The 17452-nt window shown below is 42.5% G+C and overlaps 1 protein-coding gene across 1 annotated transcript in view; it reads left to right on the forward strand.

Annotated features, from left to right (window-relative positions):
* Nucleotides 1-680: 680 nt before the first annotated feature.
* LOC309887776 (fibrillin-2-like) overlaps nucleotides 681-17452 on the forward strand; it is a gene marked incomplete at its 5' end in the record, with an annotated part of 113814 nt that continues 97042 nt past the window's right edge. The window contains one exon of the mRNA XM_082779736.1: nucleotides 681-850. Within this exon, the coding sequence (XP_082635862.1) occupies nucleotides 681-850 (170 nt within the window). The remainder of the gene's footprint in view (nucleotides 851-17452) is intronic.

A 17452-nucleotide genomic window follows, 5' to 3' on the forward strand; every position in this document is an offset into this window, starting at 1 on the left:
GCAATTCCTCTGCTTGAAACACCAGGTATCTGGGAGGTTGTTTTCAAGCAACTAATCTGTCACATATCCAGTCTGGCTAGAATACAACACAATAAAGCAGAGCTATGGGACCTAGGAAGATGGTCCATAAATATGATCCACCCTTCCTTGAAGTGCTAATATCCTCTTGCTTCATAGCCCTGCATCTTGTGTTGCTCCTCTGAACCTAGGTACCACACCAAGTTCAGTATCATGACCACGCAGGTCACTCTTCATTTCTTCCCCAGGAAGGCAGAAAAATTGGATACAAGAGCAGAGTCGTAACCCTTAGAGATCTTTTGGTTTCTGCCCCATGGGAAAGGAAGGCTTTGGCGATGATGTGGTGCAGAATGATAGTGTGAGCATGTTGGCTGCATGCACAATGAGCCAAACTCAGTGTGACTGTATGATCTCACTGTATTAACTCTGGGGGGGGAACAGCCTGGGGTGAACAATCATTTTAAAAGTATGAAAGCCCTTAAGAACACTTGTTTGTCTTTCTTTCTCTTTCCTCTGTCTTTACTTCTAGAAAGGGAACAGCAGAAAGGCACCTTGGCACTTAGGGGCTGCTGCCACAATCCATCCTCCACCAAGGCAGCAGGGACCCTCCAGCTGGAAGAAGCTTTCGGGGCATCCAGGGGAATCGTGGAATCCGTGCCATCATGGGGGTATTATGGCTGGCCAGGTTCATGCTGGGATGTACAGCAGTTTTGTATGTGGAACAAACCCAGGGTCAATATGAAGGGGACTTGCAGACAGACAGATTTGCAGGCTATGAGGAAAGACAGCCAGCAAACAGAGTGAGAAGAAGAGGCCAAGACACTTTACGAGGGTATGTTTAATATTCATTTCTATTTTACAAAGCAGAACTTTGTTTGTTATTATAGCACATAGAGACATGCCTACAGAATTGCCTTTTCTATTTTTCATGGAGTTCAGGAAGGAATCTGCTCTGCAGACCAGGGTAGGAGGAAAGCTCGTACTGCAGGAGACAGCCAAACAGGCAGAGGACCCAGACTCCTCCCGTGTGAACAGAGTGCTGCGCACTGGGTTCTGTGGCTTTGATCAGTGGATCACAGCACTTTAGGGGCTCACACCAGGACTGTGAGGAGCCATCCACATCCTGCCTGCTGGTGGGAAGGATCCTGGACATTTGCCTGGGGTGATGGCTTTGGCTGGGCTTTCCACTGTCACTAGCAGGGATGCTGCCAACTTGGGTTTCAACCCTGGTGTCACTCATCTCTCTGCTACCAATTGATGCTCTGGGCTGTACCAAGAGATTATTGCCTCTGATAACTGCTTTTACATAATGGTTGTTCTCTCGATTGTTGCTCATGGGCAGGCGTCCATACTCAGTCCTCTGTTGCGAAGTTGTGGCTTGTGGTCTCATCTCTAGCCAAATCAGTGTGAGAACTGGACTTGTGAGGGCTTTCCACCTGAGGAGGAATACAGGGCTAAGCTAGAGAACACTGGAGCTTGTGCTGGAGCTCAGCAGTGTTTGTGTGTTCTCAAGATGGTTCCTGGCCCCAGCACCGATCCTGAGTTATTTTAAGTCTGCCTGGCTGTAGTTCTTGGAAAGTGTTCCTGTGTCCGTGGGCAGAATCAGAGCAGAACGTGATACACGCGCAAAGCCTGGGCTGTGCCAGAGTCCTCCAGCACTTGCTGGAGAATGCTTTTTGAATGGGATGGAGCACCACACTTTCAGCCGAGACAGACAAACATGTATGTGTGGGCTGGAGCTGGAACACAGAGCCTGGCAGTAGAGCTGCCATGGGCAGGGCCGTGGTGCTGGCACCATTTGCTCTTTGAATTCAAAAATGCACAGCCAATTGTTTCTGCTATGGTGGATTTAGAAAAGATGGACAGCAGCTGCCCTGGGGCTTGTTCTTTTCAAAACTAGTTACCAAAAGCAGCCATTAGCTCATTTGCAGGGCAGGACCACCCTATGTCTCTTCCATTATAAGCCAGAAGTACTTTTGCTGTGATTCTTTCAGGTATCTTTGTGGATGTAGTCTGTTTAAAAAAACTTTCCAAATCTTTGTGATAAAAATGATGATGGACATTTCTTATAAAGGATGGGGTGACTGTCTACCGGATCCAGAAACTCTTGTTCAGTCTGGCAGCCTAGGGCAATATGTGATTGATCACTATGTTCATAATGGGAATAGAAAAGAATGGAGGTCCCTGGAATCCGGTGATCTTATGAAACTCAGTGACCTAGGTGACCAGATACTGTTTTCAAAAATAGCTTAGAGATTACGTTCTTTTGACTTTTGGGAATGTGAAGGGTCCAAATCCCACAAATGCTTTAAAAACGAAGCCCAAGCTCTCAAGTTAGAAAACTTTTCTCTAAAGCCTCAGACATTTGCTATCATTTAAGTAAAGTAATACTCAAATTATGAGTTATGTAAGCAACTAAAGGCCACACAGTAAATTTGAGGTAGCCTCAGAATCAGGCCTGAAGTGTTAGTCTCCCAGTCCACTGCTGAGAGCTAAGGACCACACTGCTACCTCTCTCCTTTTGTCTTCTGCTTTCTTAATGCCCTCTGAAACAATTGATGTAGGAAGAGAAAAGACCCCACTGGGATAAGTGCAAGGTCTGTTTAGGGAAATCTGTGCAACTATAAATTAAGATAACTGAAGATTCATTGTTTCCCAGCCCTTGGGAGAGCAGTCTTTTTGCAAGGGAGAGGATGATGGTGGACAATGAAAGGAGAGCTGGCAAAACCCAGAGTGGCTGGAGATCTTGCCTCAGGCAATTCCCATGCTCTTTGTCAAGTGACCCTGACAGTCTCCTTGGATTTGTGTCGAAATCTCCTTCAGTATTTCTAGCCCTTCAGCAATTGCTCTGCTTAAAATCTCCCTCTCTCTGTCTCTGATAAACCACTTGAGATGAGAAATCTATTAAAGAATGACATTTTAAGTAGTGTTCTACTGGTCTGAGAAGGCAGCCACAGATGTCACCATCTGCACTGTTGTAGATGGGGCTGTCAGCCACTGAAAGCCATCCCCTGAAGAGTCACAGACCCAGTAACTTTTATTGTAGATTCCCCAGACTGTCCTGGTCCCTCATCCTGCTCTGCCTAGAAACAGATCTAGAGAGTAGCAGTTATGGATAAACATCTTCCCTGACCTGTTTTTTTTTTTTGCCGCTTTAAGGTATCAGGATTTGTGGCTGCTGTAAAATATAACCAAAGGTTATAAGCAAAGGCTATCTGCATCTTACACATTACTTAACTTTTTCTTCATGCCTAGACCTTTGACCATATTAAGATGGTTGGGCCCAAAGAATTGCAGTGAATGGAGTTATATCCAGTTGGAGGCCAGTCACAAGTGGTGTCCCCCAGGGCTCAGTACTGGGGCCTGTTCTCTTTAATATCTTTATCAGTGATCTGGATGAGTGCACCCTCAGTAAGTTTGCAGATAACACCAAGGTGGGTGGGAGTGTTGATCTCCTTGAGGGTAGGAGGACTCTAAAGAGGGATCTGGGTAACCTGGATCGATGGGCCGGGGCCAACTGTATGAAGTTCAACAAGGCCAAATGCTGGGTCCTGCACTTTGATCACAACAACACCATGCAATGCTATGGGGTTGGAGAGGAGTGGCTGGAAAGCTGCTGGGTAAAAAGGGACCTAGGGGTAATCATTGATTGCTGGCTGAATAGGAGCCAGCAGTGTGCTCAGGTAGACAAGAATGCCACCAGCATCCTGACTTGTATCAGAAATAGCGTGGCTAGCAGGACTAGGGAAGTATTTGTCCCCTTGTACTCAGCTCTGGTGAGGCCTCACCTCAAATACAGTGTTCAGTTTTGGGCCCCTCACTACAAGAAGGGCATCATGTGCTGGAGCATGTCCAAAGAATGGCAATAAAGTTGGTGAAGTGTCTAGAGAACAAGTCTTATGAGGGCTGTTTTGGGAATTGGGGTTATTTAGCCTAGAGAAAAGGAGGCTCAGGGGACACCTTATTGCTCAGGTCTACAACTACCTCAAAGCAGGTTGTAGCTGGGTGGGGGTCTGTGTCTTCTCCCAAGCAACAAGCAATAGGACAAGAGGAAGTGGTCTCAAGTTGCACCAGGGAAAGTTTAGGTTGGATATTAGGGAAAGATTCTTCACTGAAAGGGTTGTGTGGCATTGGAACATGCTGCCCAGGGACATGGTTGATTCACTGTCCCTGGAGGTATTCAAAAGAAGTGTAGATGTGGTGCTTCAGGACATGGTTGGCAGTGCTAGGCTAACAGTTGGACTTGATGATCTTAGAGGTCTTTTCCAACTTAAATGATTCTATGAATTATTCTTCTTTGTCCCTGCTTTTCTCTGGAGTGGATGGAACCATGGATTCTTTCCATCTCTGCATTTTATTATATTTAAGTTTGGGCAAGGAAATAGAATCATACCTGAACTGTATGGACGGGTGTTACCCAACTTTCTTCCACCTCCTTCCAGCTTGCTACACAGTGAAGTGTTAACCAACTCTGGAAGAATTAAATACACAAGAATTTATTTGGTGTTCTTTCCTACTTCTGCACGTAGCACAGCTGCCTACGCTACAAATAACTCCCCAAGTTTTTTCCTGAAAAGCCCCGAGTAAGCCCAGGCAGCAGTTGATACCTGCTCTCCTTTGGTGTCCAGTGACTTTTTGTGAACCCTTACTCAATTAGTATTAATAGAAATACACAGAATCATTTAATACCATAGAGCTTGCAGTGAGAATCTGTTCTCTAAAAACTCCTGTGTGACTGACACAAGCTCTCCTTTTATGAGGATAGTTATAGATATATTGTTAGTAAGCAAATCAGTGAGCTCTTTTTGGTAAAAAGAGGCATCATCAGCAATGTAGGAGGAAAGATTGTATATGGTTCTGTTGGATAACATTACTTGGAACTCTGTTCCCAACCCAGTCTTCCTTAGTAAAAAGAAAGTATGATATAAATGCAAAGCACGAAAAAAATGCAAAATAAATGAGTGTGTTATTCACCAATGCCTTTACAAATAATAACTAATAAAGTAATGTGGAGCAATAAGTCACAGCCAAAGCCCTGATTTAATCTATCGTTAAACCCATTAAAGTAGAGGCAATTTAAAATGACTGTCTCCTGAAAGAAACAGCACTGACAAACCCATTTATGAGGCAAGATTTGAATGGGATTATTAGTTTAATGAACTATTGAACAGTTTCCAAGAGAAAGAATGTGTTTAACAAAGGGGAAAGAAAAGATGATTAGTCTGCAGCCAGCTGAGCTGTTTGCTGGCAGTATGATTTCCTGTAAGTTCATGGCTGTCTGTTTTTTTCAAGTCAGAATAAAAGCTCAGCTATAGCTTGACTTTAAACAGAACTAATTATGTCAAGCCCATTAATTAGCAAATGGCCACTGCAATTGAGAAGATAGATGAGGAGATAATCTTTGGGAAAGACAGACATACATCATACCTCTTCCATTGCTATGATTTATGCAAAAAGACGGAGAAATGTCTAAATGAATTGTCGGATATAGCAAATATGAGTTCACAAGCTTCTCTGCCATAGATTTCTGATGCCTTAATTTCCACTTAACATTGGGGAAGGGAGAGGAAGGGCACACCGTGGCTGCAAAGGACAGAAAGAATTGCTGGGATGTAGATAAACCTGTGCATCCATAAGCTTGGAAGCTCAGGTGCAGTGGGGAGGGAAAGCTGTGGGCTATGGTTCTGGGCTGCACAGCACCAATTTAAATTGGAGCTGACAGTGTGATGATGTTTATTGTCAAGGGAAGCTTGGGCACAGTAGTGCCAAATGTCCAAAGCTTAAAAGTCACCACTTTTCCAATTCACTCTGAGATGTGCATAGAAAAAGACGATTTCCAGCATCATTTTAATGACCTGATTCCTGGCGTAGTTCAACAAGCATCTTAGTACAGTAATTATTAGCTATTATCAGCTTTTTTGTCACTGTGTGATGGGATCTTACCCTCACACCGCTTACGCCCTTGTGTTAGTGTTGGCACTGCTTTCCTGAATTGCTTTTCTGACCTGGATTGCTGCCTGAGTGCTTGTGGAAAGGATGATGCAGCACTGGAGTGAGAAGCCAGGAATGGGGAGAGGACAGGGCTGTCCCATTCAGGGGCAAAACCAGTCAGTTTGCTTTGACCTGAAGTCCTGGTAGAAGCAGAGCACAGCAAAACCACCTTCAAGTCCCATGTGTTTCCTGGTGTTTGCTGTTCCTGTAAATGCAGATTATTAACTCTCCTAATTACTTAGCAGCAGTATCAGTCTCTGGGATTTATGTTTCCATATACAGATGCTCTACATGACAAGCAACAGATTATTTTTTTCACTAGCAGTAGTTATAATTTTCTCCACACTGTCTCTTTAGGCTTATTGTAAACACGCCTTTAAAAAGAACTGATGCCCAAAACAAAACTAGTTTGGCCAGAAGTTTCATGATTCAGGCCCTGATTCTGCCTCTGATAAGATCAAGGATAATTTTTATTTTTATATATTTTTTTATTTAATTAAAAGGAATAAAGCTTAAGCAAATCTTTCCTGCTGCTACTTTAAGTGTAGTGAGAGGTATTGGTATCCCCAAAGTGCCATCGTCAGAGTCCTTTCAGTGCAGAAACTCAGCCTGACTCCTTAAAAAAATAATAATAAATCAATCTCTTGACTTCAAAGTTGTGTAAAACTCCCTGGATAATGAAATCTTGTTTAGAGAAAGAACCAAGGTGCTTCTAAAAGTCAGTGGAAGCTAAAACGCCCCATTTCTTAATTTAATCTTTCAGTTTAGGCAACCAGACTCACTTATTGTGTGGGGAGATTGTGAAAAAGACCCTGAACTAAGGCAAACTAAATACTTTTAAAGAGAAAATTTTTGGGGTGTGTAACCAACTCCACTGACAGATAGAAACGACACGTACACCTGAAGAGAAACAACAAGACTACAGTACTAACTAAAAGTCATTGCCTGAAAAGAACGGGGCTGCTTATGGTTGCCCACACCTCAAATGCTTTTCTTACAAAGCCTTGAAGTGCATGCCTTAGGACTCTCCAACTTCAAGGATTCTGTTTTGGGACATCTGCACTTAACAACAATCATAGAATATCCTGAGTTGGAAGGGACCTATAAGGATCATCGAGTCAAACTCCTAGCACCACATGTCTACCCCAAAATTCAGAACATACAATGAGGATGAACATGACAGGGAAGAGCAGGGCTAGACTCTAGCAAAATTTTCTTGCCTTCTCCTACCATACTCGTGCCACGGGGAGAATGTGGGTCTTTTGGCTCCAAGGCCTGCTGAAACTTTAAGTGGACATCTAGTTCCAACTCCACTGCCATGGGCTGGGATGCAACCCCCCCCAAAGATCAGGTTGCCCAGGGCCTTATCTCCAGGATGGGGCATCCAAAACATCACCCAAAAACCTGTTCCAGTGCCTCACCACCCTCTGAGGGATGAATTTCCTCCTTACATCCAGTCTAAATCTTCCTGCTTTTAGTTTAAAACGATCCCCTCTTGTCCTGTCATTGTCTGACTAAGCAAAAAGTTGCTCTCCATCTTTTTTATAAGGCCCCTCTAAGTATTGAAAAGCTGCAATATAGTCAGCCTGTAGTCTTCCCTTCTTCAGGCTGAACATCCTCAGCTCTCTCAGCCTGCCTTCATAGGGGGAGTGCTCCAGCCCCTTGATCATCTTCGTAGCCCTACTCTGGGTCCGCTCCAACAGATCCACATCTTTCTCCTGCTGGGGGCCCCAGACCTGGATGCAGCAGTCTATGTGGGGCCTCACAAGGGCAGAGCAGAGGGGCACAATCACCTCCCTCCACCTGCTGCCCACTCCTCTGTTGATGCAGTTGGCCTTCTGGGCTCCAGGCACCCACTGCTGGCTCATGTTGAGCTTTTCATCCACCAGAACCCCCAAGTCCTTCTCTGCAGGGCTGATCTCAATGAGTTCTTTATGCAGTCCGTACTCATGTCTGGGATTGCCCCAGCCCAGGTGCAGCACCTTGCACTTGGATTTGTTATATTCCACACATGTAAACTTTGAGATTTAGTCATAAAGCTGAAGTTCAAGTACTACAGAAGGAACAAAATTAAGGCAACAGCAGGAGACTTCTGACTTAGGACTCTCATTCCTAGATTTTCCTTGTCTTTAATTTATATTATTAAATAGTTGCTCTTGGACTTCTTGTCTAGGCTGGTTTTTCTTGTTACTGGCGGGAAACATAAAGGCAAGTGTTGGCATGGCAAAAAGATTGTCTGGCATAGAGTTTAATAGGTTATAGGGGTTTGTTTGGAATTTTTAAGAAATGGATTTGAAATTTAATTTGTTTCAGAGTTTTAAGGGGAAAAAAAAGATGGAAGAGTTGGTAACTCTGCTTTCCAAATTAAATTGTATGCAGTTCCAGGAAATCAATTGCGTTTTCAGTTTCTTTCAATGGAAAGTCTTCCCTGTGGTTCCTTGCTGATATATAGGATTTAAACATAAATATACTCAAATAAGAGAAGACTTTCCCTACCATCATTCATACCAAATGCATGAAGATCTGAATAAAGGGAAATAATAGACTTACTGACAAAGAAAAGATGTATAACAAAAGATTTTATAGTCACAAATTGCTTTAAAAAGATTGTAAACATTACTAGGCTTGAACTTGGCATTAAGCAAAATAGACTGAATCCAAAACCCATAGAGTCTCCAATAGGCTTTCCTTGCATTTTTCTTCTTTAGTTTTATGAAACTGAAAAATAATCACGCATCTTTTAAAAATTGTTTTTATTTCTATTCATATTTTTTTGATAAACCTGATATTGAGACACGGTTGTCTTTCTGAAACATAAAAGGTTCCTAAAAGTCTTGGGTAGCCTGGCTTGTACTGAAGATACAGGACGACAATTGGTATCTGACCATAATGCTCTTTAAATAAATGAGATGACTAATAATAATATATATATATATATATATATATATATTGATGTTAGGACATTTACATCAAAATAGAGGTGCCAACAGCCAAAGGAAAGGTTTTGACGGCCTAAGATAACTCAATAAAAACCAAAATTTTACATTTTGGCTCAGCTTGTCCATTTCCTGGTCCACAACTGAGATAACGTTTTAAAGAAAAATTTAGACTTAGGGTTTTTTGGCAGGGGAGAAGGAGCAATTTTTGATGTAATTATTTCATAAGCAAAATAAACCTTGTATTCTCTAGTTCTAAGTAAGGTAAAAAGAAAACAGATGTGTATTAATATGAGCATGGTTCTGCTCTCTCTCAAAGTGCCTTTTCTCTCTTCTGTATATCCTGTCTATTTAAGCTCATAGATCTCAAGAGGAAATACCTGCTAATGAATAACGCAGAAGAGCCAACCCTTAACTGACACCACTGGTGTCTGGGGACTCTGGTAAAATTCCCTCTTCATGATCTGCTGTTGCGGTGACTTAGTTGAGATTACTGCTATACACCAGAAATGGACAAAATGCAGCTCATAAACACATCAGTGCACAATGACCGTGCATGTGTGCAACGTTATAGTTGTTCCAAGGATGGGTGTATCCTGCAGTCTGCTTCACATGGCTTGGGTCGCCTAAGCTTGGGCAGAAATTTGTTGTAAGCATAAGGATTTATTTTGATGTGAGCTAGTCACCTCAGTGGCAGCCAGTCAACATCCTCAGTCTGGTTTTCCCTCTCTGTAAGTGTGTGTCGAGTCCTTGTGTGACCACGTGTCTGTGAGGGTTGTCCAAACACTTCTTGACCTCCAGCAAACTTGGTGTTGTGCCCACTGCCCTGGGTAGCCTGTTTGCTCAGGAGGAAGCTATGTGCCAGTTCACGTCACTTTTTGGGTAGTGGGATTGAGGTTTTAGGGGCTGAAGTAGGGGCAGCTCCATGAGACAGAGAAAGTAAAGGGTCTGGTAGCAGAATTGTGACAAACATCACAAGTCTGGGGCTTTGATGAGATCAGAGAAGAATGTTTCTGTTGCCAATATGATAATCTCCCATTTGAGTAAGTCCTGCATGTGGTCACTTGCTTGCCTTTACTGTCTTGGTCCATGTTTATCACCCTGTTGCAGAGAAATTTGATGATTGTGCCAGACAAAGCATGAAGCAGCCTCATCCTGGGCTCATCTCAGCAACACACTGGCTGTCACAGTTTGGGTGTTACTGAGAGCCTTAGGAAAGTGATTTGTAGGTCATCTCAGCAAACAACTTCAAAATGTTCTGAATTCTAAGTCCTTTTGTACTCATGGTCTTACCCAGCAAAATAGCTGTTGCCAGTTCTAAGGTGTGTAACTTCTGCTGCTATTAACAGAAAATTAGCATCGCTGCACCTTTAAAACTGCTTTCTTAGAACCAAATATAATTGAAATCTTTGTGACAAGCTAATTCCTAAAAGCTAAACATATGTTGTGCTGCTTTACAGAACAAAAGAATGACTTCTGTGGTGGGAGAAATTAAGCACCTCCTTTTCAGGACCGAGTCATTAAACATACATAAACAGGGGGTTGCCTGGCGTACTTCTCCTGTGTATTTATTGCTGATACAAGCAGCTGGCTTCTCCAGGGGTATTGCTCTCCTTTCTTGTTTGCAAATTACTTAGCAAACTTTCCATCACAAAAGCACGTATAGGCCTGGGGAAGTACACAGAAATATACAGATAGCCTGGTCCTAGAACTGTAAAGCTGATAAACCACTGAAAGAAATAATTGCAATACATCTGAGGAATTGTGTAAGTCAAGAAACAGAGGGACACAAATATGCTTCTCTACACGCCAGCGATCCAAAAGTCAACATTGTTTAAAATCTGTTCTCACACCATGACACAATCCCAAATCCCTGTGGATGGCAAGATACATGGACAAAAACCACTATCACATTTGGCAGTAATTATCGTCCCCCTAGTGATCTCCACTGAGACTAAGGGTGACTGATTCCTGTAATGGTGTTCCCCACTTATTGTGTGAGATGGTCCCTGGAGCCTAGCAAAAAATCAGGCTAAGATTAAAACCAAAATGAACATTCAATAATAGGAAAAAAATATCCAGCTTGGGTAGAGAGGCAAGATCATCTTCCCTAGAAAAGCCACATGCTTCAGTCATGTCAGACTAGAGAATGTAGTGGTGATGTTCATACAAATTAATCTTATTTGACTTAGCACAGGCATGAACTTCATGATAAGAGAATAAGCTGCAAGGGCAAATAATCTAAAAAGATTTTCCATGTCTCATCCCTAAAATATGTCTTCCGTGGATAGCAGCTGACACATCTTTTTTCTGCAGTATCAAATCAAAAATACTGACTATTCTGGAACTAGCTAAATTGTCACTGAGTTGGTGAATTTACAGCAAAGGGTAACACTAAATGGTTTGGGGAAATCTAAAGCAGCATAAGTGGCAATGTACATTCCTAAAACTGAACAAGCATTAGTGCTTTGAGAATTGAACAAATCTCTGTTGTTGCTGAATACTTTGATTTCCCCATAAACCAGAGTATCGTAGACTATCCTGAGTTGGAAGGGACCCACAAGGACCATTGAGTCCAACTCCTAATATTCCTTATCTGAAACTTGAAAGGCGTAAAAAAAAAAAAAAAAAGAAAACAAGGGACAGGAAAGGCAGTAACTATCAGCAAAACCTCCTTCTTGTAATGCTAAAGGGCCTTCATTCATCCCATGTAAGATGTCAGAATTGCTTCACCCCCAAATGGATTTACACGCAGAGAATATAGAGAGAAGAACAGAAGGAAAAGTAAGACTGAGCAAACTTAATGAGATCCTAAAATTAGGAGATTGTGCTCTAGCAGGAGAGGGTGTATTTAGCACAGTTTCATCTGCATGTACTAGGAATGGTATAATTCCCATGGGGCCAGAGCAAATTATGGAAGATAAACGCCCAAAAGTAGTTATAAGAGCATATCTTCACTGGGGGAGGAACAGGACATTTGCCAGTAGTGGCAAATGACAGCTTATTGGCTTTCAAAAAACTCCATTGGGAAAAAAATAATAAAATAAAATAAAATAAAATAAAATAAAATAAAATAAAATAAAATAAAATAAAATAAAATAAAATAAGAACATTTCTGGAAGTAAGCATTGGACCTCAGAGTCTGGCAGATGGGGGTGGGGAACGTCTTGGGAATCTCCTGTTCACCTAGATCATCTCTGCTAGGGACACCACTCATTTGCTCAGACAGCATTTCCTCCGGGACCTGGAGGAAGGTCATCACTGGACCTTATCTCCCTTGTTTTTGTCTTTTTAAAGGGAAGCCTGGGATAGTAACTCACCTGAAACACCATTCAATGATGTCTTCACTCCCATGACTTCAGTGGCAGGCTGTCCCACCCGTTTTTCCCTTCATAAAAAACATCTTACTGGAACATCCCAGTCTTTATGGTAGTGCAGTTAGAAGTTACACTCACTTCCCTTTCCAACTTATGGCCAGGTAAAGAAGGGTGAAAAGCTCTTATTTGACCTTCACGCAGACACTCATCCCCAGTGAGATCTTTAAGGTATTTAACTTTAAGCATGTGAATTTTATGCCGAGTAAAGGCAAAGATTTGTTTGTTTAATTTTCATGTTTTTAATATAACCAGGGAGCTCTTCTTTTTCAAAGGAAACTATGGCACCAACCACAAGCAAACAAAAGATTAAGGAGGGACTAGAGAAGTTAATAGAAAAGACGTTTGCCAAAGACTAGTAAATTCATAGAAATTACATTGATCCCAGGACATCCTTGACCTGAAAATGGGTAGAATTGAGGGCAATGCTGGGGGGAATAATTACCTATATTTACACTCTTTTCATAATGTTCTGCATGCATCCATTTTTGGCCACTGTTTGAGAATAGGTATTGCACTATATGGACCCTTGACAGATGCCATGTGGCTGTGTTTACAAATAGGAACAGGCTTTAGTCATATCTTGTGAAATTAAACTGCTATCTAGCAGGGTCTTTCTACAGAACTGATAAGCAGAGTCTGGAGATTGATAAGTGGGAATTCGAGAGTTCAGAGTTTGTTTTAGAGATCAGTTTTGTGAATCCTTACAAGAGGTTTATCAGATCGTTAGTACCCAAGATAAATAGGCCCAAAATATCATGGAAGTGAGAGTTCAAGATGCATGCAAATAAGTCATTAAAATGTTTACTTCCACACTGACTAGAGAGGCAGTCATTTTGAAAACAAACCATGAGTCAGAGACTTTCAGGACTACGTTAAGTACTTGGAGAAAAGAAATAGCTAAGCACTTTGCAAGAAGGACAATTTGAAGCAGTTACAAAGGTCATCAACCTCTAGTCCAAGGATGTCCCCCTCCAGGTTCTCCTTATCTCTCTAGAACAGTATTCCAGGTGCACCCTCAGTGTGAGGGTGCTAGCAGACAGGGAAATAGCTCACCTGGTCCTGCTGGCCAGCAAGGATGCTGTTGAATGGGGATTTCACCATAATCACTGATCAGGGTCTCAGCATGACTCCACTGGCTGTTGTAGATGCTCTGAACAAAACCAGCTTATTTTGCATTGGTTAGGAGCTAAGATGATCTCTTTTACAGATAGCTGCGGGTAGTCAGCAGTTGCTGAGGAGCAATGCTACCTTTGCACCTGGCATTTGCCAAATGAATATCTGTAACAGCAAAGCTTTTACACAGAAATGTGTGTGTACTGGGTGTCCAGAACGTCTAGAAAATAGTCTCTTGACTTCTTGTCTTCCTCCAGTCATTCCCTTTAAGGCTCAAGGTCTGCATTTGGATGTATTCTTGTGACTATATTCTGTCCTGCCTATTTTGAGGGCCAGTATCATGGAGGAAGTCTCTTATCTTGTGATCATTAAGTTTGTGGCTGGATAGTGAAGTTGTGCTGCTCCTCATTCCGAAACCACCAGGTGTAGACCCAATGTGATGTCTGGGGAAGTTGCTGTTCACCCTTCCGTAAAACACCGGGCTCCAGCCCTAATAATATCCTGCACAGTTGTACTTTGGCAGGGCAGGAGAGTGTTTTTTACTGAATGTTTTACTGTTTTGATTGAAACAGAGAAGAAATCATTTGTCTTTGGTCACTCACCTGACTTACATGTGGGACGTGATAAAAGTGTAAGCCATACTTTTATTAACAAAGTCTTATTACGTCTTATCTTATTAACAAATTTTATAAAAGCCATTACAAGTACATTACAAAATGTACTAATTTCTGAATGCACCTACTCAGTATCCTCCACGTGTTCTTATTGCACTAAGGAGAGCAGAGAAAACTTGCAAGAGATGTAAAGTGTTGGCATCTCTGTCCTCGCCAGGAGACTCAAACCAGTGCAGAAAGTCATTTGCTCAGTGCATATCCCAGCTTGACCCTTTTAGCTCAGACTCCTTTTTCCACTGAGTAGAGAATATCTTGGAAAGTAGTTCTCATGAGACAGCTACAGCACTGAAAATCTGTTTCCACCCAGCAGGAAGAAGCCTTTAGGCTGTATCAGAGAGGGAAATAAAGGACTGATAGATAAGGAAAAGGGTCCCTATGTTCTGGTAGCAGTTTCCCAGCCCAATCTTTTCCATCCATACACAAAGTAATCAACAAACTGGGAGAATCATTTGCTGGGCCACTGAGCATGCACCAGAGCAGAGTAGTTCCAAGGTCACAGCTCAGGGATGGTGCTAAGGAAGCTCAGTCACTGGTCAAGGGGTTTTTCCACCAAGAAATTGGCCCAAAGTGTTAAGCTGTAGTAAATTCTTCCTGAATTAATCCTTCTGGTCCTATCAGTACTTATTTCCCTAGGTTGTTGTCCTATTTGCCAGCAGACCTTTGTCCACTTGAGCAAAGGATGCTTGGGGGCTTTTTCTCCTATTGAGCATGTGTGAATTTTGGACCTCTGCAAGCCCTCCTTAGCTCCTGCTTTCTGTCTGCTGTCCTTGGAACAGGAGGAGACTGACTGCTCTTAAAGTGAGAACATGGTTCATGACCTGACCCTGGAGAGCTGAATGTGTAAGGGCCTTTGTTTCCTCAGACACACTAGGAGTCTATTCAGCTTTATCTTAGATCTATATCCTGCTGTTTGGAGAGATCTGAAGTCTCCCACCTTGGAAAGCTGCCTTCTAAGAGTATTTAAAAATGCTGATATAGTGCCAAGCAACTGACAGCAGTGTGGCAAACAAGACAAAGGGACTAATATTTTGCTTTCCTGTGAAGGCTCTGTGGTCTGAAGAGGGTAAAGAACAAGTAAAAACCATCTCAGAGTGGGTGGGTATAGCTCTGCAGCAACATGGGAAGGAAGGTTAGCTTAAGATGTGGGAAAATACAGATACTGCAGACCAGGTTCTGCTTTCATTTTACCATAACCTTTCTCCAGGAAGTTTTTAGCTTGATAAAGGAGACCTGTGCAGTTATGCTGATGGAAATGCAGCACCACTTTCTGTAGTTCCCAAGGATCTGAGTGGGCAGTCAGGACTGATCCATTATTGCCCATGGAGATGATGTCGTTAATGCTATAGACAGTGAGTGCAGGACAGCAGGGAAGGTAACAAGTCTTTCATATCCACCTACACTGGCTGAAATTATCATTCATTTGCCTGGAGTGAGGATGAGGCCAGTGAGAAGGAAAACGTTTGAGCAGCTAGGGAATAACCCTGTGCAGACCAGAGCACCTCTGAGAATTACTCCAGCCCTGGCAGTACACTGATTTTCATTCAATTCTGTCTTCCTCTGATTTAAGGAATGGAAATAACACTTCTGAAAGCCAGTGACAACCGAAGCACACCGATTAACCATGACAGGGGAGACAAATCCTGGGCCGCAGTGCCTGTTTTCTGGAAAGCACGCGCTACACGTAGCCAAGGCTTCATTAGCTGTGGGTCTTGCTGCTTGGCAGGAGAAGTGCTACTTGCAGGGCACTGCAGTTCTTACAGAAAGCAGCCCTTTGGTGACTGTGCAGAGTTTGCTGAAGAAGACTCAGAGACTTCTCTCTAGCTGGCTATTCCTTTTCCCACGGCTGGAGGACTGGGTAAATATCCATGTGCATATCCATGTGTTGAGGACACAGGGGTTAAGCATAACATAATAATATATGTTCCAACATAACATGGTTAAGCAGGAAGCTCAGGGTAACTTTACTTAGTTTTTGTCTAGCATCGGTCTGCAAAACATTCTAAGCCCAAACATCACACGCTGTGCTGTCTGCCCTCTTCTACCTTTAACAATGAGAACATTTCTGCTGGGGTCACACTAGACATCTGACAATAACTGGCAGACTGAGCCCATTTGGGCTGCTTGCTCAGCTAGCAGGCAACAATTCAGTGCTTCAGGCTGTATTTCCCAGGCTGCTTACAGGAACAACCAGACTCCACTTGTGTTCTGTGCCCACCAGCAGACTGGCACCCTGAGCCTGTGGGCAAGTTTGTGGTGTGGTTTGTCTCTCAGTGCTTGCTTATGCTTTAGACTCCATTGTGGATCTGGGAGAAAGGCTTCTCTTACTAACAGCCCTGCATTTTCACATCTCATGTCTGTAGTTCTGCTCTTCTGAAGTGTTTTCTTTCTTTTTTTTTTTTTTTTTTTCTTGGCATCTCCCAGTTCTCAAATGTAGTCCCTGCCAGCAGGCAGGATTTAGTGCCATCAGTTGAAATTCAGGCTTCCTTTGTCTGTGCTTATCTCTGTAATTCTATTGTTTATTTAAAGTGGACAAAGAAGACACAGTGGCTACGATTGCTTTTCCTTCTGTTCTTTCTTAGCATTACTCTTTTGTCCATATTCATTTTCATTTAAAAAAAATATCTTTAGTATCTGAGGTCTTTTCAGACTCTTCCTTGCCTGCAGACACTCTCTTACTCCTGTGGCTCTAATACCCAAAGGAAAAGTCATAGAGTATAAGCACAGTCTCAGCATTATAACTATGCCTGTTCAGGACTGCGTCATGTCTGTATAAGACCACCTTGGTACTGCTAGCTAGCCAGAAGATAAAGTTGACAGTGAGCACAGCTAAAAAGTCTCTTGATTTTTAATTTAGGACTCTGAAATGGCTGCAGATGCTGATGATGAGTAATCATCAGAATGTTGTGGCAAGTTTACTGAACTTGAATGAATTTTCCTCTAGCTTTCACCTTTCCATTCCTTGAAGCATTTCACCATGAAGCATGGTTTCTCTTTAACAACTAAATGACATGCGTTTTATCTATACCTTCTTGCTGATAAGAACATTTGTTTCCAGCATGTGTTTTCCAGGATCGAGATAACTGCTACTTATGTCCACAATTGTTTTTGTCACAGCTTTGCTGAAGATACTTTTTTCTTACAAAAATCATGGTGTTGTAGCACAGCTCATGATTCTGTGTTGGCAGGTTTGGTGAAGGAGGTTCTGCAGAGCATAGGGCAAATGCAACACAAGTAGAAAAACAGTTGCCACAGTTTCTGCACAGCTCATTGTGTGCTCTGGGAAAACTGGAACTGGGAAGGAAAGCAGCACCCTTCATTGACCAGAAAGTCATTCAATGTTTGT

Source organism: Aythya marila, assembly GCF_965140915.1.
Source record: "Aythya marila genome assembly, chromosome: 27".
In the NCBI taxonomy this organism is placed as follows: domain Eukaryota; kingdom Metazoa; phylum Chordata; class Aves; order Anseriformes; family Anatidae; genus Aythya; species Aythya marila.